General features: G+C 47.7%; 1 protein-coding gene across 5 annotated transcripts in view; it reads right to left on the bottom strand.

Moving 5' to 3' along the window:
* CRTAC1 (cartilage acidic protein 1) overlaps positions 1 to 22,026 on the bottom strand; it is a 1,057,458-nt gene that overhangs the window by 156,468 nt on the left and 878,964 nt on the right. For all 5 annotated transcript variants that reach the window (XM_063962302.1, XM_063962305.1, XM_063962306.1 and 2 more), the window contains one exon: positions 3,336 to 3,472. In XM_063962302.1, coding sequence (XP_063818372.1) covers positions 3,336 to 3,472 — 137 coding nt within the window. The remainder of the gene's footprint in view (positions 1 to 3,335; positions 3,473 to 22,026) is intronic.

Genomic DNA, 22,026 nt, shown 5'->3' with positions numbered 1-22,026 from the left:
TTGCATCTTCATAGTCGACAGTAGAGTCAGTATCCGTGTCGGTATCTGTGTCATCGATCTGGGAAAAGGTGCGCTTCTGAGGCCCCGAAGGTCCTGGCGCTACAGGGACAGGCATGGTCTGGCTACCTGACTGATCCCTAGCTTCAGCCTTGTCTAACCTTTTATGCAACAGATTGACATTTGCATTTAAGACATTCAGCATATCCATCCATTCCTGTCTCGGCGCTGCCGACGGCGATATGACATTCAAGCACTCCCCCTCCACATTAAGCGAGCCTTCCTCGTCAAACATGTCGACACACGCGTACCGACACACTTCACACACACAGGGAAACTCTTTTCTGAAGACAGTATCCCCTTTAAGGCCCTTTGGAGAGACAGAGAGAGAGTATGCCAGCACACACCCCAGCGCAATGACCCTGGAGACCAACACAAAATGTTTTCCCCCAGCCGCGCTGTATAATATGTTATCCGCCAATTATGTGCCCCCCTCTCTTTTAAACACCCCTTCACCGTGTGTAAGCAGGGGAGAGTCCAGGGAGCTTTCTCTCAGCGGTGCTGTGGAGAGAAAATGGCGCTGGTGAGTGCTGAGGGAGAAGCCCCGCCCCCTCGGCGGCGGGCTTCTGTCCCGCTCAAAGTTATTAAAAAATGGCGGGGGCTCTTTTATATACATGTACAGTGCCCACCTGTACATGTATATTGTCTTTTGCCATAAGAGAGGTGTTATATTGCTGCCCAGGGCGCCCCCGCTGCACCCTACACCCTTACAGTGACCGGAGTATGTGAGGTGTATGGGAGCAATGACGCACAGCTGTGGTGCTGTGCGTTACCTCAGTGAAGCTCTGAAGGCTTCTGCCGCCTGAGACGTCTTCTGACTTCGTTTCTTCTGGCTCTGTGAGGAGAACGGCGGCGCGGCTCTAGGGGTGGACGCCCAGTAAGAACCTGTGTTCACCCCCTCTGGAGCTAATGGTGTCCAGTAGCCAAGGAAGCAGAGCCTATCATTTAAGAAGGTCTGCCCCTCTCTCCTCAGTCCCTCGATGCAGGGAGCCTGTTGCCAGCAGTGCTCCCTGTAAAAATGTAGAAAAAATCCAAACAAAAATGCTTTCTAGGCAGAGAACTCAGGGGAGCTCCCTGCAGTGCACCCATCTCGCTCTGGGCACAGTGTAAAACTGAGGTCTGGAGGAGGGGCATAGAGGGAGGGGCCAGTGCACACCCAGAATCCAAAGCTTTCTTAAAGAGCCCTATCTCCTGCGGAGCCCATCTATTCCCCATGGTCCTTACGGAGTCCCAGCATCCTCAAGGACGTTAGAGAAAATAAGGATGTAATAACATGTGACCATCAAAGTTAAAAATGAAATAGTCTATCTCTGTAATGGTCACATAACATACTGTAGCTTTAAAAAAAAAAAAAAAAAAAAAAAAGTTTTGTTGTCACATGTTCCTGAGGAAGGATGTGGGGTGACTGCCACACTGAAACGTGTGAGCCATATATTGAGCCCCTGTGTGTTCTATTGGGGAATCCCCCATCCAGTACCTTGACCAGTAATAGTTTGTGGACAAAGACGTATCAGTTTTCCAGTGTTTGGACATCTTCTGCTAATTAAGGGGGACATGTACTAAGCAGTGATAAACGTGGAGAAGTGAGCCAGTGGAGAAGTTGTCCATGGCAACCAATCAGCATTGACGTAACATTTCTAATTTGCATACTATAAAATTGTCCCCCTAAGGCCCTACAGATCGGCTTCACCATCAACGGTATAATGTTTAAACAGTGACTGGCAAATATACCGGAACTGTTTACCTTATTGCACCTTGCCATCTAGTAACCCTGTGCTCACTGACTGTGCTTTAAACCAACTAACATCATCATCAGTTATATCCGGGATAAACTATTTGGACCTATTAAGCAACTGCTTACCTCAAAGGGTCCATACGCATTACTGAGTGCCGCTATTGGTTTTATTACACCCTGAGGTCATGACTGCTCTGTCCGTGTGTTTTCTTGCTTATTGCTATTTCTACATATTTTAATATTAATATTAAATATTGCATTATATCTACTAAGCCACATTGCATATTTTAATTTGTTTCATTTTTTCATTTTAGAAAATGTATGCATTGATCCTCATACCCACCAGCGCTGTTCTGTCGGCGCCCTTACCCTGGCTTAAATCCAGAACTCATGATATCACCGCATGAGTCACACCCACCTCTTCAGGTTGGCCCCTGTCTGCACCCACCACGTGTTTAATGAGGCCATGGTGGACAGGGGATAGGAGCGCTGCTGCCCCTTCATACATAGGGGCAGATGTATTAACCTGGAGAAGGCATAAGGAAGTGATAAACCAGTGATATGTACAAGGTGATAAAGGCACCAGCCAATCAGCTCCAATATGTAAATTAACAGTTAGGATCTGACTGGCTGGTGCCTTTATCACCTTACACATATCACTGGTTTATCACTTCCTTATGCCTTCTCCAGGTTAATACAACTGCCCCATAAAGTGGAAAGAGATAAAGTACCCACCAATCAGTTCCTGTCATTTTTCAAACACAACCTGTAACATAACAGATAGGAGCTGATTGTTGGTACTATGGGGCGCATAAGGCAGTGATAAACCAGTGATATGTGCAAGGTGATAAAGGCAGCAGCCAATCAGATCCTAACTGTTAATTTACATATTGGAGCTGATTGGCTGGTGCGTTTATCACCTTGCACATATCACTGGTTTATCACTTCCTTATGCCTTCTCCAGGTTAATACATCTGCCCCTTTATCTCTCTCCACTTTCTCTCTCTCCACGGCTTAGTACATACAGTAAATCCTTAATAACGAAATCTCACCATATTTATTCTGTAAGCAGGTATATCCTTCAGTACTATACAGTATTTTATTTTAGAAATATTCAGTCACAAGATATAATGATCAGATACTTAGCACAATATATTAATATAATGCATTCTGATTTATACACACATGTATTGATCTGGGTGAGGGCCATGTGATTCATATTGTCATAGTACATTTCTAAGCTTTACTCAGAGATGGAAATACACAGCCTAGCAGCAGTTATAGGAGCAGATGTATTAAGCCTGTGTATATATTATCATCTTCCACTTATAAAGCAGTGATAAGTGGAAGGTGATAACGCACCAGCCAATCAGCTCCTAACTGTCAATTTACATATTGGAGCTGATTGGCTGGTGCGTTATCACCTTGCATTATCACTGCTTTATCACTTCTCCGGGCTTAATACATCTACCCCATAGTACATTTCAGGATAACGTTCCTTTAAATCTCTCTATGAGAATGTTTGTGCGGCTTGTGATATTACCTGAACATACGGTTCGCTGAAGAGCCCCTGTAGGCGATATTATTAAAAAAGACTTCCAGCTCCTGATCATTATCGAAGTCAGCGGCAATTACGGTGCGGATTGGAGACGGCATGGAGAACTTCTGAGTAGCAATATCCTGTCAGGAGACAGAGGAGATGGAAGAGCTGACAATTATCTGTTGTTAATAACTCAGGTGTTGTTGTACGAGGCCAGGAAATAATTCCAAACAAATCTTCAAATTAAAATGGTAACAAAAGAATTCATTCAGCAGTGATGATCCATTCAGTGACCTACAGCGGGTGACGGATCACTAAGAGGCAATATAATGTGTCCCTGTCTGACCGTCATTGTGTAGTATTGATGAGCTGCTGATCCATTTCTGCTGATGCAATCGTATTATAAATCCCCCCCACCCCCCTCCAATTCTGCTCTGTCTGGTACTGTCATTCTGCCCCAAAGCAGATACACAGCTCAGCATGATAGATGGACATACTGTGTATGTATATATATATATATATATATATATATATACACACACACACATACAGTACATTTATATACAGTCTATCTATCTATCTATCTATCTATCTATCTATCTATCTATCTATCTATCTATCTATCTATCTATCTATCTATCTATCTATCTATCTATCTATCTTACCCCAAATCACCCACATCACTGGTGACCTTACATACATGTTTGTACATCAGTTAATTATGTTCTGGCAACATACCATCATACAGCATATAAATATATGTTTTTATATATACAGTAGTTGTAGATTGGTGTAGATTGTATACTGGAGAATGCTTACAGGTCCCTGAATATAAGCATTCTCCAGTACACAATCTACACCTACGGGAAATTTTATTGGAAGAACTATTGTAAATACACTTTACCCAGCGCATCTGGGAAATTGTGTTTTATCTTGTATGTTAGTGAGATCTATCAACAGAGATATCTCCCATTTTGCTGCTTTTATTTTGGCGCAAGATAAGGATACTATTGTGTTTATATATATATATATATATATATATATATATATATATATATATATATATTTATATATATGCTGTATGGTATATTGCTAGAATCCGGAAAGTATTCTATTCACAGCGCTTCACATTTTCCACATTTTGTTATGTTACAGCCTTATTCCAAAATTGAATAAATCCGTTTTCCCCCTCAAAATTCTATACACAATACCCCATAATGACAACGTGAAGAGATTTTTTTAGATTTTTGCTAATTTATTAAAAATAAAAAAATTAAAACTGTGTATGATGTATATGTATATAAGTATTCGCAGCCTTTGAGTAATACTTTGTTGATGCACCTTTGGCTGTAGGGCTGTAACATAATAAAAAGTGAAGCGCTGTGAATACTTTCTTGATGCACTGTGTATATGTGTGTGTGTATATATATATATATATATATATATATATACACACTTTCTCTGGTGCGGCACTCGGCAAAAAAAGTAGTCAGCAGATCCAAATAACTTTAGCAACGTTTCTGTGCTCTTTATTGCACTATCATCAGGATAATGTTATATACTATCCTGATAATAGTGCAATACAGAGCACTGAAACGTTGCTAAAGTTATTCGGGTCTGCTGACTACTTTTTTTGCCGAGTGCCGCACCAGAGAAAGTGTATCTTTATACCGCAGTATATGTGAGCGCACCGGTGTCATTCATGCAAACATCGGGAGTGCCGGTCCTTGGTCGATATATATACAGCATTATATATATATATATATATATATATATACATAAAAATATATATATACACTGTACAGGAGACATGGCTGTTGTGTTGTGCTGGCTATCTTTCTATGCTGTGGTCTTAATAATGACCCTACGGGGCCAAAACGTCGACCTGCTAATGGAGGTAAGTATGCCTAAATAAAAATAAAATATTTTAAAGTGGTGAGTGCCCATCTGCTAGTATTTCTAGCTACACAAATGTGATTTGGGACAGTGAGTTTACATGGTCACTATAGTGGAGCACCCCGCATGGAAATAATCAGCGGATTCCTGGTATGTGTGTGTGTGTATATATATATATATATATATATATATATATACACACACACACACACACACACACACACACACACATCCCACATTATATTTTGGGGACCATAAATACTGTAATCATATTAAATACACATATACCAACTATTTTCCTTTGTATCCTAGCAAAGAATTATATAGCCGATAAAGGAAATATTTTCCTAGGACTCTACTACCCTGGGACCATAGTTAGATTGATCAGAGATACAAATGGTTTAAAAAGAGAATCACATAAGGGTAAGTATACTCTAATTTATGAATAATAATAACAATAATAAAAATAATCAACATCATCATCCCAGTCAATTCCCCATATAACCATAATGACAAGAGCAGAGACAGACATACAGTACCAAAAAATTACAGTAACAACAAAGAGAAAAGACATATACTGTACTATAGTTAAGAGCATGAAAAGACATATAGATGAAAATATAACACCTGCATTTACACAAAATAAAACAAGGACACAAACATTTAAAAAAAGATGCCAAAATGGTTAATTCATTATGGGGTCTATTTACTACACCTTGGATGGAGATAAAGTGGATGGAGATAAAGTACCAGCCAATCAGCTCCTAACTGTCATTTTTCAAACCCAGCCTGTGACATGGCAGTTAGGTGCTCATTGGCTCTCAATTTATCTCTGTCCACTTTATCTCCATCCAAGGCTTAGTAAATAGACCCCATAGTCTGTGACATGGCAGTTAGGAGCTGATTGGCTGGTACTTTATCTCCATCCACTTTATCTCTCCTCAAGGCTTAGTAAATAAACCCCTAGATTCTCTAAAAGCAATGGTATCTAATCTATAGTTTAATTCCACCTCTTTCATCAACAATTCTCAACTTCTCTCTCCACCCCTTGTGGGTGGTGGCACCCAATCAATTATCATGCTCCTTAAAACTTGAGAGCTGATGACCTGAAGCCAAAAAACGTCACGCTACTGGTGTATCACAGGAGCAATTTTCAAGCGCCTGGTGTATTGATATCAGATGGTTCGCCATTCTGTCTCTGAATTTTATCTGGGCTTTTCTGACATAGCTCAGATCACATGGACATGATAACAAATAGATCACAAATTCCATTAGGCATGTGGTCAAGTGTTTAATTTAAATTGTATGTCCTTTATGTGGTTGTGTGATAAAGGTCCCAGAATTCATTCCCCAGCTGTGCAATACTGACAGTGTTAGAGCCTGGTTTTGCAACACCAAGCCATGTTTGTTTGTCCTTCATGCTTCTTCCCATATCTGGCCTTAGAAGAACCTGTTTCAAACATATCTCTTTTCGGTGCGTAATCAAAGGTTTGATAGATCTTTCCTAAGGAGAGAGAATTGACTACATAGGAGAGGAATGAGTTAAACATTCTGTGAGGGGTGGACCTAGCTGTTAGGTAGTACAGCCTTAGGAAAAGGGGGGAGGGTTAGGGTATATATAGGCTGGAGTGGCCATTTTGGGTCTCTTTGCAAGTGAATTTCCTTGGGGTGAGTGCTGCTTGGCAGATTTTCACCCTTACTTTATTTCAATTTAAAAGTTTTATAAACTAGGTAGAATGGCCTCCAGCCGCCCACGCCGGTCCGCTGGTGCCCCAGCCCGTTACCAGTCCGGTGAGGCTGGTCCCGGGGCAAGGGTGTCCGGCTCTGACGAGGCCGTAACTTCCCCTGGGGCCTCTCAGATGGCTGGGGGTTCGGAGCGCAGAACGCGCTCCTCTGGCGACCCTGTGTTAGTTGGCAGCGTCGGGTCTGCCTCTGCAGGCGGGCGCGGTCGGCGGCCTGGGGCGGCTCGGAGGTCTGGCCTCCCGGAGAGGGGCGAACAACAGCCCTCGCCTCCGGGGCCGGCCAGGGGTGCAGGGAATGCGGGAGCCCGCGGGCGCACGTTGGCGCGCCTCGCCGGGCGCCTTTCGGCTCCCTCTCCTTCGACTCCCGCACACTCACGCTTGCCGGGGCCGGATAGAGGCCCCGGGCGGGTGGTGAGAGCCGGGAGGGAGGTATTTACGATCCAGGCCAGGCCCGTCACGGGGCCCAGCGCTGGATCGGCGGGCGCACAAACAGAGACCTCAGCGGAGGGCGCCCGGGCAGTGCACGGTGTGCGCGTGCGCCCGCGCGCGGCTCCGGCGGCGTCTCTCGCACACGTGTGCGAGCAGCGACGCCGCAGCGCTCTGTATCCCCCCAGCCCTCCTCGTTGCGGCCGGTTTCCGGCGGGACGAGGGGGGGGGAGGATGCCTGGCGGGGATCAACCAGGTTTCTGGGGGAATGAGCCCAGCGGTGCTGAGGGCACAGCATCGCGGGCACATAGTGTTACAAGGAGCGGGGCCAACCAGGCTGGGCGAGCTGGCTCCGTCCGGCGGCAGGTTGGCCTCAGGGAAGGGGCAGAGCGAGGGCCAGCCATCACTCCCAGGGGGCCGGGGCAGGCCGGGGCAGGTCGTATGGAGGGGTGTATATCCGGGGTGAGGTATCCTACCATGGCGGACCCCTCCCCCCAGGGCCGACCTGGCCGCGGTACGGATGGGTCCTGGCTGCCCATGCCCAGCGGCGGGTCTACTCGCCGCGTGCCTCCCATACGGCAGCCATCGGGCGACGTCTCTACGTCACGGGGTCACGCTGAACCGCAAGGCGCGTTTGCGTCGGCCCTCGCCACGGTGGTGGCGGCGTTGGGTCCGCTCGCCGTGGCCCCGGAGCTCGAGGGCGGGTCCGGGGGGGTGCCGGCCGGATCAGGCGCCGGGGCGTTGTTGGCCGCCCAGAGGGTAGCGCGTGCGTGCCGGGAGCTTGGTGCGGCCGCGGCACAGCTGCATCAGCAGCCGCGGCGAGACGAGAGTGTGCAGTCATCTGGCACGCCTGCGCCGGGACGGGCTAGGCGCACGCCACTGTTTGTGTCCGGGTCCTCTCTCCCTCTTCTGCCCACAGATGTTCACGCAGATACAGGGTTACCGGAATCGGAAGATGAGGACGTTACGTACGTCGCACCTGAGGAATCTGAATCTGACCAATCTACGGCTTCAGGTGAGGCGGTACAGTCGGAGTCGTTTGCACGTACGCCCTCGGGTTCGCGCAGCTCTTCCCTTTCCTCCTCTTCTTCCTCTTCTTCCTCCTCCTCCCTTTCTTCGGCAGCGTCCGACGTCAGTAGCACGACAAAGGCGAAGAAAAGGGCAACCAAATACGCCAGGAAGGCAGCTGGCCAACAGGAGAGGCGTAAGAGGCGAAGGAGGCTTAGCAAAGAATCTCGCAGGGCCAGGAAGCGACGCGACCTGCCAGGCGTGGTCCGCTGCGAGTATACCGCTGTCATGCGGGGGCTTAGGGATAGCTGCAGCAAGAGGATTCGCAGGGGGGACTACGTAGATGTCTTCGTCTTGACTAAAGACGCTAAAAGAGAGTTTAAGGCAGCAACCGCTAAGAAAGGAATAGGGGCCGAGGCGTTCCGCACGTTTGATAACTGGCTGGCGGGTTTTTGGGTTTTCGCGGCTTGTTACCTTGAGGACAGGCCAGAGGAACATATGAATGTCATCCGGTACCTACATCTCGTGCACGATATGCAACGCACGTCGGCGGGTAACGAATGGCGTAGGTATGATGAGGAATTCCGGGAGAAGCAGGACGGGTTGTACGTTATGGACTTCGGTTTCAAGGACGTGGAGGTATGGCTTAAGGTCACCAGGGCCTCGCAGCAGGCCAAGGAGCCCCGGAGCGCAGGGGCGGACGGACACCGTGCTGGGCCGTCCGCCCATGCGCCCGGCGCGGACGGCGGGTCGGCCAAGACAGGTAGGTCGGCCGTCCGGGCTGGGAAACAGCCCTCAACGAAAGGATTATGTTTCGCGTTTAACAACGCTGCATGTTCCTACGGCAAGCAGTGTCGGTTCCGTCACGCTTGCCTCCATTGCGGGGGTTCCCACCCTGCCTCCTCCTGCTTCAAGAATACTCGGCAGGGTCCCCGTTCTAAGCAATCCTACTCGAGAGGGACACCCGGCGGGGGCGCTACACAGGGCGCCAACGCCAATTAGGTTAAAGGCTATGCGTAAATGGTTGGATGGGTATCCGAATAAGGAGGATGCCAGGTTTTTATACGAAGGTTTTAGTTTTGGTTTCCGCTTGCCTGTTGCGAGCGATGTTACAGTTCGGGCGCGGAGGAACCTCCAGTCTGCTCGGGCCTTGCCTTTCGTGTTGCGGGAAAAAGTCGATAAGGAGGTCAGGCTGGGCAGGATGGAGGGGCCATTTGCAACACCCCCAGTGGCAGATCTCGTCATCTCCCCGGTGGGGGTGGTACCCAAGAAAACACCCGGGTCCTTCCGACTGATCCAACACCTTTCCTACCCAGCGGGGTCCTCGGTCAACGACGCTATACCTCCAGGTCATTGCTCGGTAGTGTACCAGTCGTTTGACGAGGCGCTTAATTTGGTCCGCAGCTACGGCGCTGGGGCCCTCATGGCAAAGATTGACGTCGAATCCGCTTTTAGGTTGCTACCACTCCATCCGGACTCATTCCGTTTTATGGGTTTCCGGATTGGGTCGGAATATTTCATTGACAAATGTTTGCCGATGGGGTGTTCCGTTTCATGCTCGTATTTTGAACGTTTTAGCACCTTCCTGCATTGGTGCGTGGAGTCTTCGTCGGGTGGGCACGGGGTTGCCCACTACCTCGATGATTTCCTTTGTACGGGGCCGGCGGGTTCGCCGCGGTGCGGCAACCTGCTTTTCAGTATACGAGCATTGTTTTGTCATTTCGGAGTGCCAGTGGCCGAGGACAAAACGGAGGGACCGATCTCTTGCCTGTCATTTCTGGGAATCGAGATCGACACGGTGTCAGGCGAGTGTCGCCTTCCTTTGGACAAAGTGGCTAAGCTTCGCGAAGCCATTGGCCAATTCATGGGTTCGCGTAAGGTTAAGCTGCGGCAGGCGCAATCCTTGCTGGGCATGTTTAACTTTGCTTGTCGGGTCATCCCGATGGGCAGGGTTTTTTGCCGGAAGCTTGAAAGAGCGACTGCGGGGTGTGCCAGGCCGCACCACTTTGTACGCTTGTCCGCAGAGTTAAAAAGGGATCTGGCAGTATGGGCCTCGTTCCTGGAGGATTTCAACGGTGTGCGCATATGGCAGGCACCAACGGTCGACAGCGCCAGATTGCAGCTTTTCACCGACGCGGCAGGAGCCTCCGGTTTTGGTTGCTATCTTGAGGGATCTTGGTGCGCGGCATCGTGGCCAGCAGACTGGCACCAGGCGGGTTTCACTAAGGACCTTCTGCTCCTGGAACTCTTTCCCATCATGGTTGCGCTGGAAATCTGGGGCGAGCGGTTAGCGCATCGCAGCATCCTGTTCAGATGCGACAATCTGGGCGTGGTGCACGCGATTAACAACCAGAGGGCAAAATCGCTGGTAGTGCTGCGGGTGCTAGGGCAGTTGCTGCTTACTTGCCTGCGCAGGAATGTGTGGTTTCGGGCACAACACGTACCGGGTCTAGAAAATGGGGTCGCTGACGCGCTATCGCGAGGACAATGGGAGAGGTTTTACTGGTTGGCTCCCGAGGCCCAGGAACGAGGTTTTCATTGTCCCGGTTATGTCTGGCAGGTCATCAAGCCGGACTGGAAGGTCTAGCACTGCGTTCGGTCGCGCCATCCACGCTTAAGGCTTACAAGCAGGCCTGGAGCGAATGGGAAGAATTTGCTAGAGGACGGAAGCAACGAGGTAAGAGCGGGCATCGGATGATGCTTTCTTTTATTTGGCAGCTTTATGTTTCAGGTAGGTCTAGAGCGGTGGTGTCCCGGTACTTGGCTGGCATTGCGTTCTTCTGCAGAATTAAAGGGGTTCCCGATTTGACAAAAAGTGGGATTCTGCTTAAGGCTATGAAAGGATGGGCGCGCGTAGCACCTACGCCGCCTGACAGAAGGCGGCCCATTGATGCGGGGTTGCTGCCAGGCATCATTGGGTCGGTTGGAGCCATCGCATCATCTATGTTCGAATCGCTGCTTTTTAGATTGGCGTTCTCTATGGCTTACCACGGCGCCTTTAGGATATCGGAGTTGGTAGCGCCTTCTAAGCAAACTGATTCGCGCATGCTGGTAGAGGACGTAGTGGTGAGTGGGAGGTCCTTGCTGTGCAGATTGCGACGCTCTAAGACGGACCAGGTGGGGAAGGGCCGATGGGTCACCCTGGTTCCGGCACTTGAGGAGAGCATATGCCCAGTACGGTTGGCAGTACAATATGAGGCAGTGAGGCCCGACTGTCGGGGGTCGTGGTTGCTGCACTATGACGGGCTGCCAGTAACGAAGTTCCAATTTCGGTGGATGATGGGTCGCTGTCTGACGAGCTTGGGCCTTTCCCCCTCCCACTTCGGTACACACTCCTTCCGCATTGGGGCTGCTACGGCGGCAGCGGCCGCGGGTTTTTCGGGAGCCCAGATCCAGGCGGTGGGACGATGGAAGTCGTCCTGTTATAAGCGGTACATTCGCCCCGTCGCCTGAGATGTTTTGCTTAAGCGTAGCTGGCCTTCATAAAGTTAAAGTAAGATCATGTTTGCTTTGTGTTTATGCATATGTTATGTTCACTGTACGTTGGTTTGTTTACCCGTGTGTGATCCTACTCAGGGATTAGCCACTTGCCGCTGCGGGCGTGAGCCGGCAGCGGGGGTCTGGAGTTATTTTGCGATTTTTGCCTGACTTGACGGACTGAATTCTAATCATTAATTCGGCTGATCTGTTCTAATCGAAGTCCCTCAGCAGGTTTTTATGCTTTCACCTCCAGCTGAGTTATTTCATGTTTTACCCTCTTTTTTATACCCCCTCCCCCCCCCCCCCCCTCTGTTTAATTTCGTTTTGTTTCTTTTGCCTTTCCCTTAATGTCTTAACGCTTTTACTTCAAATTGGTTAGAAGCTCGGGAGATCGGCCAGGCCGTGTCTGCTGCGACATTAGGAATAAAAATTTTTTCTTTTTGGCAGATCCTTCAGGTTAACAAAATTACATTTATGGCGTAGAATTATAGTAACGCATTTTACCCCTTTTTCCTTCCATTCAGGTTGTTTCGCCGATGGCTTGTCCATTTGGGTGGTCGGCCACTCGTATGTCTTTTGGGCAGCAAGGTTTTTGGCCTCTGATACTGCTCAGAGGTTTCCTGGAGGTCAGGGAATCAGATGGCTTGGTTGGCGAGGAATGATGTGGAAAGATCTATTGAGTAGACTAGTCAGTCAGGCCAGGAAGCATGGAGTTCCCAAGGTTTTGGTTGTCCACTTAGGTGGCAACGACCTAGGGAAGGGGACTTCCTTGGAGCTACGGTGGGCCATGATACAAGATCTGGCAAGGGTGGCCGCAGCATGGACCGAGTGTATATTGGTATTTTCCCTGATGGTGCCAAGGTTGAGTTGGCGAGGTGTGAAGGACGGACGCGTAATAGATGAGGCCAGGATAAAGGTGAATGGGGCGGTGGCGAAGTGGGTCATTGGCCCACGGAGGTAAAGTGGTTCGCCACCCTAGGATTCGGTTCCGAGACAAACACCTTTTTCGGCCTGATGGTGTGCATCTATCCAATGAGGGGATGATGTTTTTCCTGGAGGATCTGTTCCTAGTGTTGCAGGAGTTAGGGTAGGTTATGGTGGCGGGCGAGGACTCTGGGATGGAGTCCTTCGCTTTTGGCGGAAAAGAACGGCAGTTTGTAGTTGTATGGTTTTTTATAGGTAGTAAGTTTCAGTGTTATGTGGTTTAGGTGCACTCACCTCCATCGACTTAATGGCCGCTCGACCACCCATCCGGGAGGCAGCGGCAGGGCACCCAGGAGCGGTGGGAAGTCACTGTGGGGGTTGTGTTGACACCTATTACCGGTTTTGATAGGGTGCTGGACGGTTTCGGTCAGTTTACCATTTTAAGTTTACCAATAGTTTAATAGAGCCGTTCTTTTTTCTGCCACCATTATGCCGGCTGATTCGGCATCTTAACAAATTTTTTCCAATTACAGGTTTTGCTATGGTTAGGGTCAAATAAATAGCTAGCAATTTTTCTGCCAAAATCATGTCTCCGTGTCTTTATTTACTGGTATAAAAAGGTAACTAAGGTTTACTTGAATAAAAGGGGTCCACCAAATATCACTAGGATGTTTAGGAGAGAGAATTGACTACATAGGAGAGGAATGAGTTAAACATTCTGTGAGGGGTGGACCTAGCTGTTAGGTAGTACAGCCTTAGGAAAAGGGGGGAGGGTTAGGGTATATATAGGCTGGAGTGGCCATTTTGGGTCTCTTTGCAAGTGAATTTCCTTCCCGCCCTCCCGCCCTAAGGGTAGAGGTTGTTTGTGTTTTGACGCGGAGTGCATTGGCGTTTAATAGCTTGGCTGGTTTCATTCGTTGGCTATTTATAGGCGGAAAAGAACGGCAGTTTGTAGTTGTATGGTTTTTTATAGGTAGTAAGTTTCAGTGTTATGTGGTTTAGGTGCACTCACCTCCATCGACTTAATGGGCGCTCGACCACCCATCCGGGAGGCAGCGGCAGGGCACCCAGGAGCGGTGGGAAGTCACTGTGGGGGTTGTGTTGACACCTATTACCGGTTTTGATAGGGTGCTGGACGGTTTCGGTCAGTTTACCATTTTAAGTTTACCAATAGTTTAATAGAGCCGTTCTTTTTTCTGCCACCATTATGCCGGCTGATTCGGCATCTTAACAAATTTTTTCCAATTACAGGTTTTGCTATGGTTAGGGTCAAATAAATAGCTAGCAATTTTTCTGCCAAAATCATGTCTCCGTGTCTTTATTTACTGGTATAAAAAGGTAACTAAGGTTTACTTGAATAAAAGGGGTCCACCAAATATCACTAGGATGTTTAAGGATGACTCTTAGCAATCACATGCCGGTGGCTTCTGATTGCTCATGTCACCACCTTTTCACCTGTGTCAAATCTGGTATTAAGAACCAGTTTATTATGATCTCCCCATTTTCTGGGTCTTTTTACCACTCTGTAAGCTGTATTTCTTTTCTGCCTTAACCAAGCAGTGACTGCTGGTATCTAAGGAGCATTACCTTTCACTAAATCACTCACTCTTCTCCTGCAGCTGTATATTTGCCATCGCTATATCTGTATTTATTCTCAGTATACTATGGAATTGTAGGATTGGTAGGGATTCTTTCAATTGCTCACGGAGATGGCTTGAGGCATATAATAGTGTATTTCCTTCTGATGCTTCCAATATAACATGGTGCTGAGTCTCTCCACAGCTATAAATCCTATATATTCTGTATGTGAATCTTATGGGAAAGTCAATGCAATTCAAACCCTGTATCATATAAAAAAATAAACATTGCACATCCTCCCCACAGCAAAAAATAAGATTTTAAACCTGCCGGTAAATCTTTTTTCTCGTAGTCCGTAGAGGATGCTGGGGACTCCGTAAGGACCATGGGGATAGACGGGCTCCGCAGGAGACATGGGCACTTTAAGAAAGTCTTTAGACCTGGGTGTGCACTGGCTCCTCCCTCTATGCCCCTCCTCCAGACCTCAGTTAGAGAAACTGTGCCCAGAGGAGACGGACAGTACGAGGAAAGGATTTTGTTAATCCAAGGGCAAGATTCATACCAGCCACACCAATCACACCGTATAACTTGTGATAACTACCCAGTTAACAGTATGAAACCAACATATCATCAGTTCAGGACTGATGCAACTATAACATAACCCTTACTGAAGCAATAACTATATACAAGTATTGCAGAAGTAGTCCGCACTTGGGACGGGCGCCCAGCATCCTCTACGGACTACGAGAAAAAGATTTACCGGAAGGTTTAAAATCTTATTTTCTCTAACGTCCTAGAGGATGCTGGGGACTCCGTAAGGACCATGGGGATTATACCAAAGCTCCCAAACGGGCGGGAGAGTGCGGATGACTCTGCAGCACCGATTGAGCAAACAAGAGGTCCTCCTCAGCCAGGGTATCAAACTTGTAGAACTTAGCAAAAGTGTTTGAACCTGACCAAGTAGCAGCTCGGCACAACTGTAATGCCGAGACCCCTCAGGCAGCCGCCCAAGAAGAGCCCACCTTCCTAGTGGAATGGGCCCTAACCGATTTAGGCAACGGCAATCCAGCCTTAGAATGAGCCTGCTGAATGGTGTTACAAATCCAGCGGGCAATAGTCTGCTTTGAAGCAGGAGCGCCAAGCTTGTTGGCAGCATACAGGACAAATAGTAATTCTGTTTTTCTGACTCTAGCCGTTCTGGCTACGTAAATTTTCAAAGCCCTGACCACATCCAGGGACTTGGAGTCCTCCAAGTCACACGTAGCCACAGGCACCACAATAGGCTGGTTCATAGGAAAGGATGATACCACCTTAGGCAGGAATTGAGGACGTGTCCGCAACTCCGCTCTATCGACATGGAAAACCAGATAGGGGCTTTTATGAGACAAAGCCGCCAATTCCGACACTTGCCTAGCCAAAGCCAAGGCTAATAACATGACCACCTTCCAAGTGAGATATTTTAACTCTACCGTTTTAGGTGGTTCAAACCAGTGTGACTTAAGGAAACTTAACACCACGTTAAGGTCCCAGGGCTCCACCAGAGGTACAAAAAGAGGCTGAAAATGCCGCACTCCCTTCACAAAAGTCTGAACTTCTGGGAGAGAAGCCAATTCTTTTTGAAAGAAAATGGATAGGGCCGAAATCTGAACCTTAATGGAGCCTAAGTTTTAGGCCAAAATTCACTCCAGTTTGTAGGAAGTGAAGGAAACGGGCCAGATGGAATTCTTCCGTAGGAGCATTCCTGGCCTCACACCAAGAAACATATTTTCGCCATATACAGTGATAATGTTTAGATGTCACGTCCTTCCTAGCCTTTATCAGCGTAGGAATGACCTCATCCGGAATGCCCTTTTCCGCTAGGATCCGGCGTTCAACCGCCATGCCGTCAAACGCAGCCGCGGTAAGTCTTGGAACAGACATGGGCCCTGTTGCAACAGGTCCTGCCTTAGAGGAAGAGGCCATGGATCTTCTGTAAGCATTTCCTGCAGATCCGGATACCAGATCCTTCATGGCCAATCTGGAACAATGAGGATTGTTCTCACTCCTCCTTTTTCTTATTATTCTCAACCCTTGGGTATGAGAGGAAGAGGAGGAAATACATAGACTGACTGAAACACCCACGGTGTCACTAGGGCGTCTACCGCTACTGCCTGAGGGTCTCTTGACCAAGTGCAATAACTCTGCAGCTTTTTGTTGAGGCGGGACACCATCATGTCTATCTGTGGCTGTCCCCACCGAACTGCAATCTGTGCGAAGACTTCCTGATGAAGTCTCCACTCTCCAGGACGTATGTCTGGTGAGGAAGTCTGCTTCCCAGTTGTTCACTTCCGGAATGAACACTGTTGACAGTCCTCTTGCATGATTATCCGCCCAGCGAAGAATTCTGGTGGCTTCCGCCATCGCCACTCTGCTCCTTGTGCCGCCTTGGCGGTTTACATGAGCTACTGCGGTGACGTTGTCTGACTGGATCAGAACCGGTTGGTCGTGAAGAAAGGTCTTCGCTTGACGTAGGGTGTTGTATATGGCCCTTAGTTCCAATATGTTGATGTGAAGACTAGTCTCTTGACTTGACCAAAGACCTTGGAAATTTCTTCCCTGTGTGACTGCTCCCCAGCCTCGGAGGCTCGCGTCCGTGGTCACCAGGATTCAGTCCTGAATGCCGAATCTGCGGCCACCACAGGAGAGATACCCTGGCCCTGGGGGATAGGGTGATCAACTGATGAATCTGTAGATGTGACCCGGACCACTTGTCCAGTAGGTCCCATTTGAAGTCCTCGCATGGAACCTGCCGAAGGGAATGTTTTTCCCAGGACTCGAGTGCAGTGATGCACTGACACCTGTCTTGGTTTCAATAGGTCCCTGACTAGAGTCATGAGTTCCTGGGCCTTCTCTATCTGAAGATAAACCCATTTCTGGTCTGTATCCAGAATCATACCCAAGAAGGGCAGACGAGTTATAGGAACCAACTGTGACCTCGGGAAATTGAGAATCCAGCCGTGTTGCTGTGACACCTTCAGCGAAAGTGACACGCTGTTCAACAACTGCTCTTTTGATCTCGCCCTTATTAGGAGATCGTCCAAGTATGGGATAACTGTGACTCCTTGCTTGCGTAGGAGCACCATTATTTCCGCCAATTACCCTGAAATAGGTAATGACAATCCTGTACCGCAATTGTCAGGTACGCCTGATGTGGTGGATAAATGGGAACATGAAGGTATGCAGCCTTTATGTCTAGATACACCATCAAATCCCCCCCTTCCAGGCTGGCGATGATCGCTCTGGGCGATTCCACTTTAAATTTGAACCTTTTCCCGTATAGGTTCAGAGATTTAAAATTTTAAAATAGGTCTGACCGAACCGTCCGGTTTCAGGACTACAGCCAAGGTTGAGTCATATCGCCTTCCTTTTTGCAGGAGGGGAACCTTGAGCACCACCTGTTGGGAGATACAATGTGTGAATTGTATTTAATATTATCTCCCTTTCTGGGGGAGAAGCCGGTAGGTCCTATAAGGAAAAACCGGCGAGGAGGCACCTTTCGAATTCCATCTTGTAACCCTGAGAAACAATTTTTATTGCCCCGGGATCCACCTGTGAGTGAACTCAGATGTGGCTGAAGAGTCAAAGACGTGCTCCCACTGGGACGGACTCCCTTAGCGGAGCTCCAGCGTCATGCGGTGGATGTAGTAGAGGCCGGGCAGGACTTCTGTTCCTGGGAACTAGCTGTGCCCTGTGCCTTTACCTCTGGTAAGAAAGGACACTCCTCGTACTTTCTTGTTATTCTACGACCGAAAGGACTGCATTTGATAATGTCGTGCTTTCTTAGGCTGTGAGGGAATATAAGGCAAAAGATCAGAATTACCAGCTATAGCTGTGGAGATCAGGTCCGAGAGCCCTTCTTCACACAATTCCTCAGCCTTGTAAGGTAAACCTTCCATATGCCTCTTTTAGTCGGCATCACCTGTCCATTGCATGTTCCACAGGACACGTCTAGCAGAAATCGACATAGCGTTGACTCTAGAACCCAGTAGACTAATGTCTCTTTGGGCATGTCTTTTATATATATATATATATATATATATATATAAGACAGCATCTTATATATATATATATATATATATATATATATATATATACATATACTAGGGTCAATAACATGGTATCCTTATCTAGGGTTTCAATCTCCACTGATAAGGTATCTGTCCACGCTGCTACAGCGCTATAAACCCATGCCGACACAATCGCCGGTCTGAGTAGTGTATCAGAATGTGTGTAAATGGACTTCAAAGTACTTTTACTGCATGCTATCTGCAGGATCCCTGAGGATAGCTGTTAAGTCAGCGCTACCTTTTGGGTAAACGTGACAAAGCTTTGTCCACCCTAGGGGAAGATTCCCATCGTATCCTGGCCCTAGTAGGGAAAGGATACTCCCTGAGAATTCTTTGTGGGAATCTGCAGTTTCTTGTCTGGAGATTCCCGCTCTTTTTCTTCATGAGAGGAGGGAAATTTACCTCAGCTTTCTTCCCCTTAAACCTGTGTACCCTCGTGTCAGGGACAGATGAGTCATCAGTGATATGCAAAACATCTTTTATTACAATAATCATATATTGAATACTTTTCTGCCAGTTTTGGCTGTACTTTGCATTATCGTAGTCAACACTGGAGTCAGACTTCGTGTCGATATCAGTGTCTATTATTTTGGATAGTGAGCGTTGCGAGACTCTGAAGGTCTCTGCGACACAGGGACAGACGTGTAGATTCACTGTCTGTTCTCTAATCTTTTGTGCAATAAATTTACCTTAGCACTTACTTTCACATATCCAATCAGGTGTCGGCGTTGTCGACGGAGACACCACTCACACACACATTTGCTCCATCTCCTCCTTAAGAGAGCCTTTTACCTCAGACATGTCGACACACACGTACCGACACACCACACACTCAGGGAATGCTCATCTGAAGATAATTCACCCACAAGGCCCTTTGGAGAGACAGAGAGAGAGTATGCCAGCACACACCCCAGCACTATATGACCCAGGAAAAAACACAGCAATTTAATGTTTACCCAGTAGCGCTGTTATTATCTGCGCCAAATTATGTGCCCCCCCCCTCTTCTTTAAAACCCTCTCTTCTACCGTGGTATAAGCAGGGGAGAGTCCGGGGAGCTTCCTCTCAGCGGTGCTGTGGAGAAAAACATGGCGCTGGTGAGTGCTGAGGGAGTAGCCCCGCCCCCTCGATGGCGGGCTTCTGTCCCGCTAAAAGTGTAAAATTGGCGGGGGCTCCTGCATATATACAGTGTCCAGCTGTATATATGCTCCTTTTGCCAAATAAGAGGTTTATATTGCTGCCCAGGGCGCCCACCCCTGCGCCCTGCACCCTTACAGTGACCAGAGTATGTGAGGTGTGTGGGAGCAATGGCGCACAGCTGCAGTGCTGTGCGTTACCTCAGTGAAGATCAAGAAGTCTTCTGCCGCCTCTGAAGTCTTCTTTTCTTCTCATACTCACCCGGCTTCTATCTTCCGGCTCTGCGAGGGGGACGGCGGCACGGCTCTGGGACGGACGGCTAGGGTGAGATCCTGCGTACCAATCCCTCTGGAGCTAATGGTGTCCAGTAGCCTAAGAAGCAGGACCTGCACTCAGAGAGTAGGGCTGCTTCTCTCCCCTCAGTCCCTCGATGCAGGGAGTCTGTTGCCAGCAGAGCTCCCTGAAAATAAAAAGCCTAACAAAATACTTTCTATCAGCAAACTCAGGAGAGCTCACAAACAGCACCCAGCTCCTCTGGGCACAGTATCAAACTGAGGTCTGGAGGAGGGGCATAGAGGGAGGCGCCAGTGCACACCCAGGTCTAAAGACTTTCTTAAAGTGCCCATGTCTCCTGCGGAGCCCGTCTATCCCCATGGTCCTTACGGAGTCCCCAGCATCCTCTAGGACGTTAGAGAAATACATATAAATCTTCTATAATAAGGGATGCAGGCATTGTACATGGGCATAATATTTTTTAGTAATATTCTGCCACATATAGTATAAGTTGGCATATGCTGGTGCTATATTAGAGCCCATTGTGGTGCCCGCAACCTGTACATTGCATTCATCAGTCTATCCAATATACAGTAGTTACATGTGGGCACTAGTTATAGAAGCTCCATCAAAATTTCATTGGTGAACAATGGTGAGGGTTAATATCAATGCATTCCTGACTGCCTGGATGCCACCTGTGTGTGGTATTGTTGTGCATAACAATGCAATATCCATTGATTACAACAGGAAGCCAGGTATAATATTCTTCATGCTTTCTATTATCCTCCAAGAAGTCACTGGTATCCTTTATAAAACTATGTATTTCCTGAATGAACAGGTGAAAATAATGGTCGAGGAATTGCAAAGATTATGATTATGGGGCATCCTGTCAGTGTCTCCATCGATTTATGTACTTTAGGTAACAAATATGTCACTGGACAGATTGAATAGTCTCTAGTAAGAAACTGCAAAGTGTTTTTATCAATCCAGCCACCGTTAAAAGCACCATCCACTTTCTTCTTTATAAAGAGTAAAGGATCCTTTTGTACTCTGTTATATGTAACTGTGTAAGAGACTTATCGTCTCCTTTCACTGTCATAATCTTCAAAGATCTGTAATACAGTTGCCCTGCCCTAACCAGTGGGGCGGATCACAATAGTTTCATCACTTCTCACACTCGTAAGCACTTTCCTTTTAGCTTTAGATTGTCAAAAGTTCTTCTGGCTTTATTATCACACATCTCTCTCTGTACATCAGTATCTACCAGGTAATTAAATGCGTTAATACAGTACCAGGGTTCTGAGATGGAGGATCAAATTTACTTTTATTTTTTAAATAAGGTTTCTTCATTCTATGCGGTCCATGGTGCCTTTATGCATTGTCTCAGACATATTGTCCTGTTGATTTTGTACATATCAATTTCCCATTAAAAATTGCCTGTTTCTACAGTGGGGACAAATTATACTCCCTTGAACAAATGTGAAATCTCAGTGCTTGTGAGGACCTTATCTGACAAATAATTATCAGGTCATCCGACCTCTCCTTTGTCTTGCGTTTCCTCTTATCTTTACCCAGGACTGGATTAAGCCTTGGGGGTGCCCGGGGCACTTATGACAGGAGGGTCCTGATGGAAGGTGGGGGATGTATTTTAAATTGTGCATACCTCCCAACATGTCCCATTCCAGGAGTGCAAAATGCTTTCTACCTGGAATTCCTACTTAAAATATGATTGGCGTCACCTGTGTTAAACTATTTAATTGATAAGAAAGGTACTTCAACACAGGGGAATGTAGTTATGTGACCGGCGTTCAGGAGACCGCCACATCCCGCCCCCTCTAACCCCGACAGTCGGCATGTCGATAACAGGGACTATTCCCACTCGAGGGTGTCCACGACACCCACAGTGTAGGAATAGAAATTTGTGGCAAGCGCAGCGAGCCTGCAAAGGGCTTTGTTGTTCTTGCCCCCCCCACAGGCATTCTACTCCCCGGGATCCCGGCAGCTGTATGGTGACGATATGGTGTTCCCAAGTGCCGGTCACCCATACCCAGCTCAACATAGGTGATTGCAATCATAAATTAAGAAGGACGTCCAGGTAGAGAGCATTTTGTCCTTCCTGGAATGGG

This window comes from Pseudophryne corroboree, chromosome 3 (genome assembly GCF_028390025.1).
Source record: "Pseudophryne corroboree isolate aPseCor3 chromosome 3, aPseCor3.hap2, whole genome shotgun sequence".
NCBI lineage: Eukaryota > Metazoa > Chordata > Amphibia > Anura > Myobatrachidae > Pseudophryne > Pseudophryne corroboree.
Note: the sequence above shows the minus strand (reverse complement) of the source record. Positions and strands in the feature narration are given on the sequence as shown.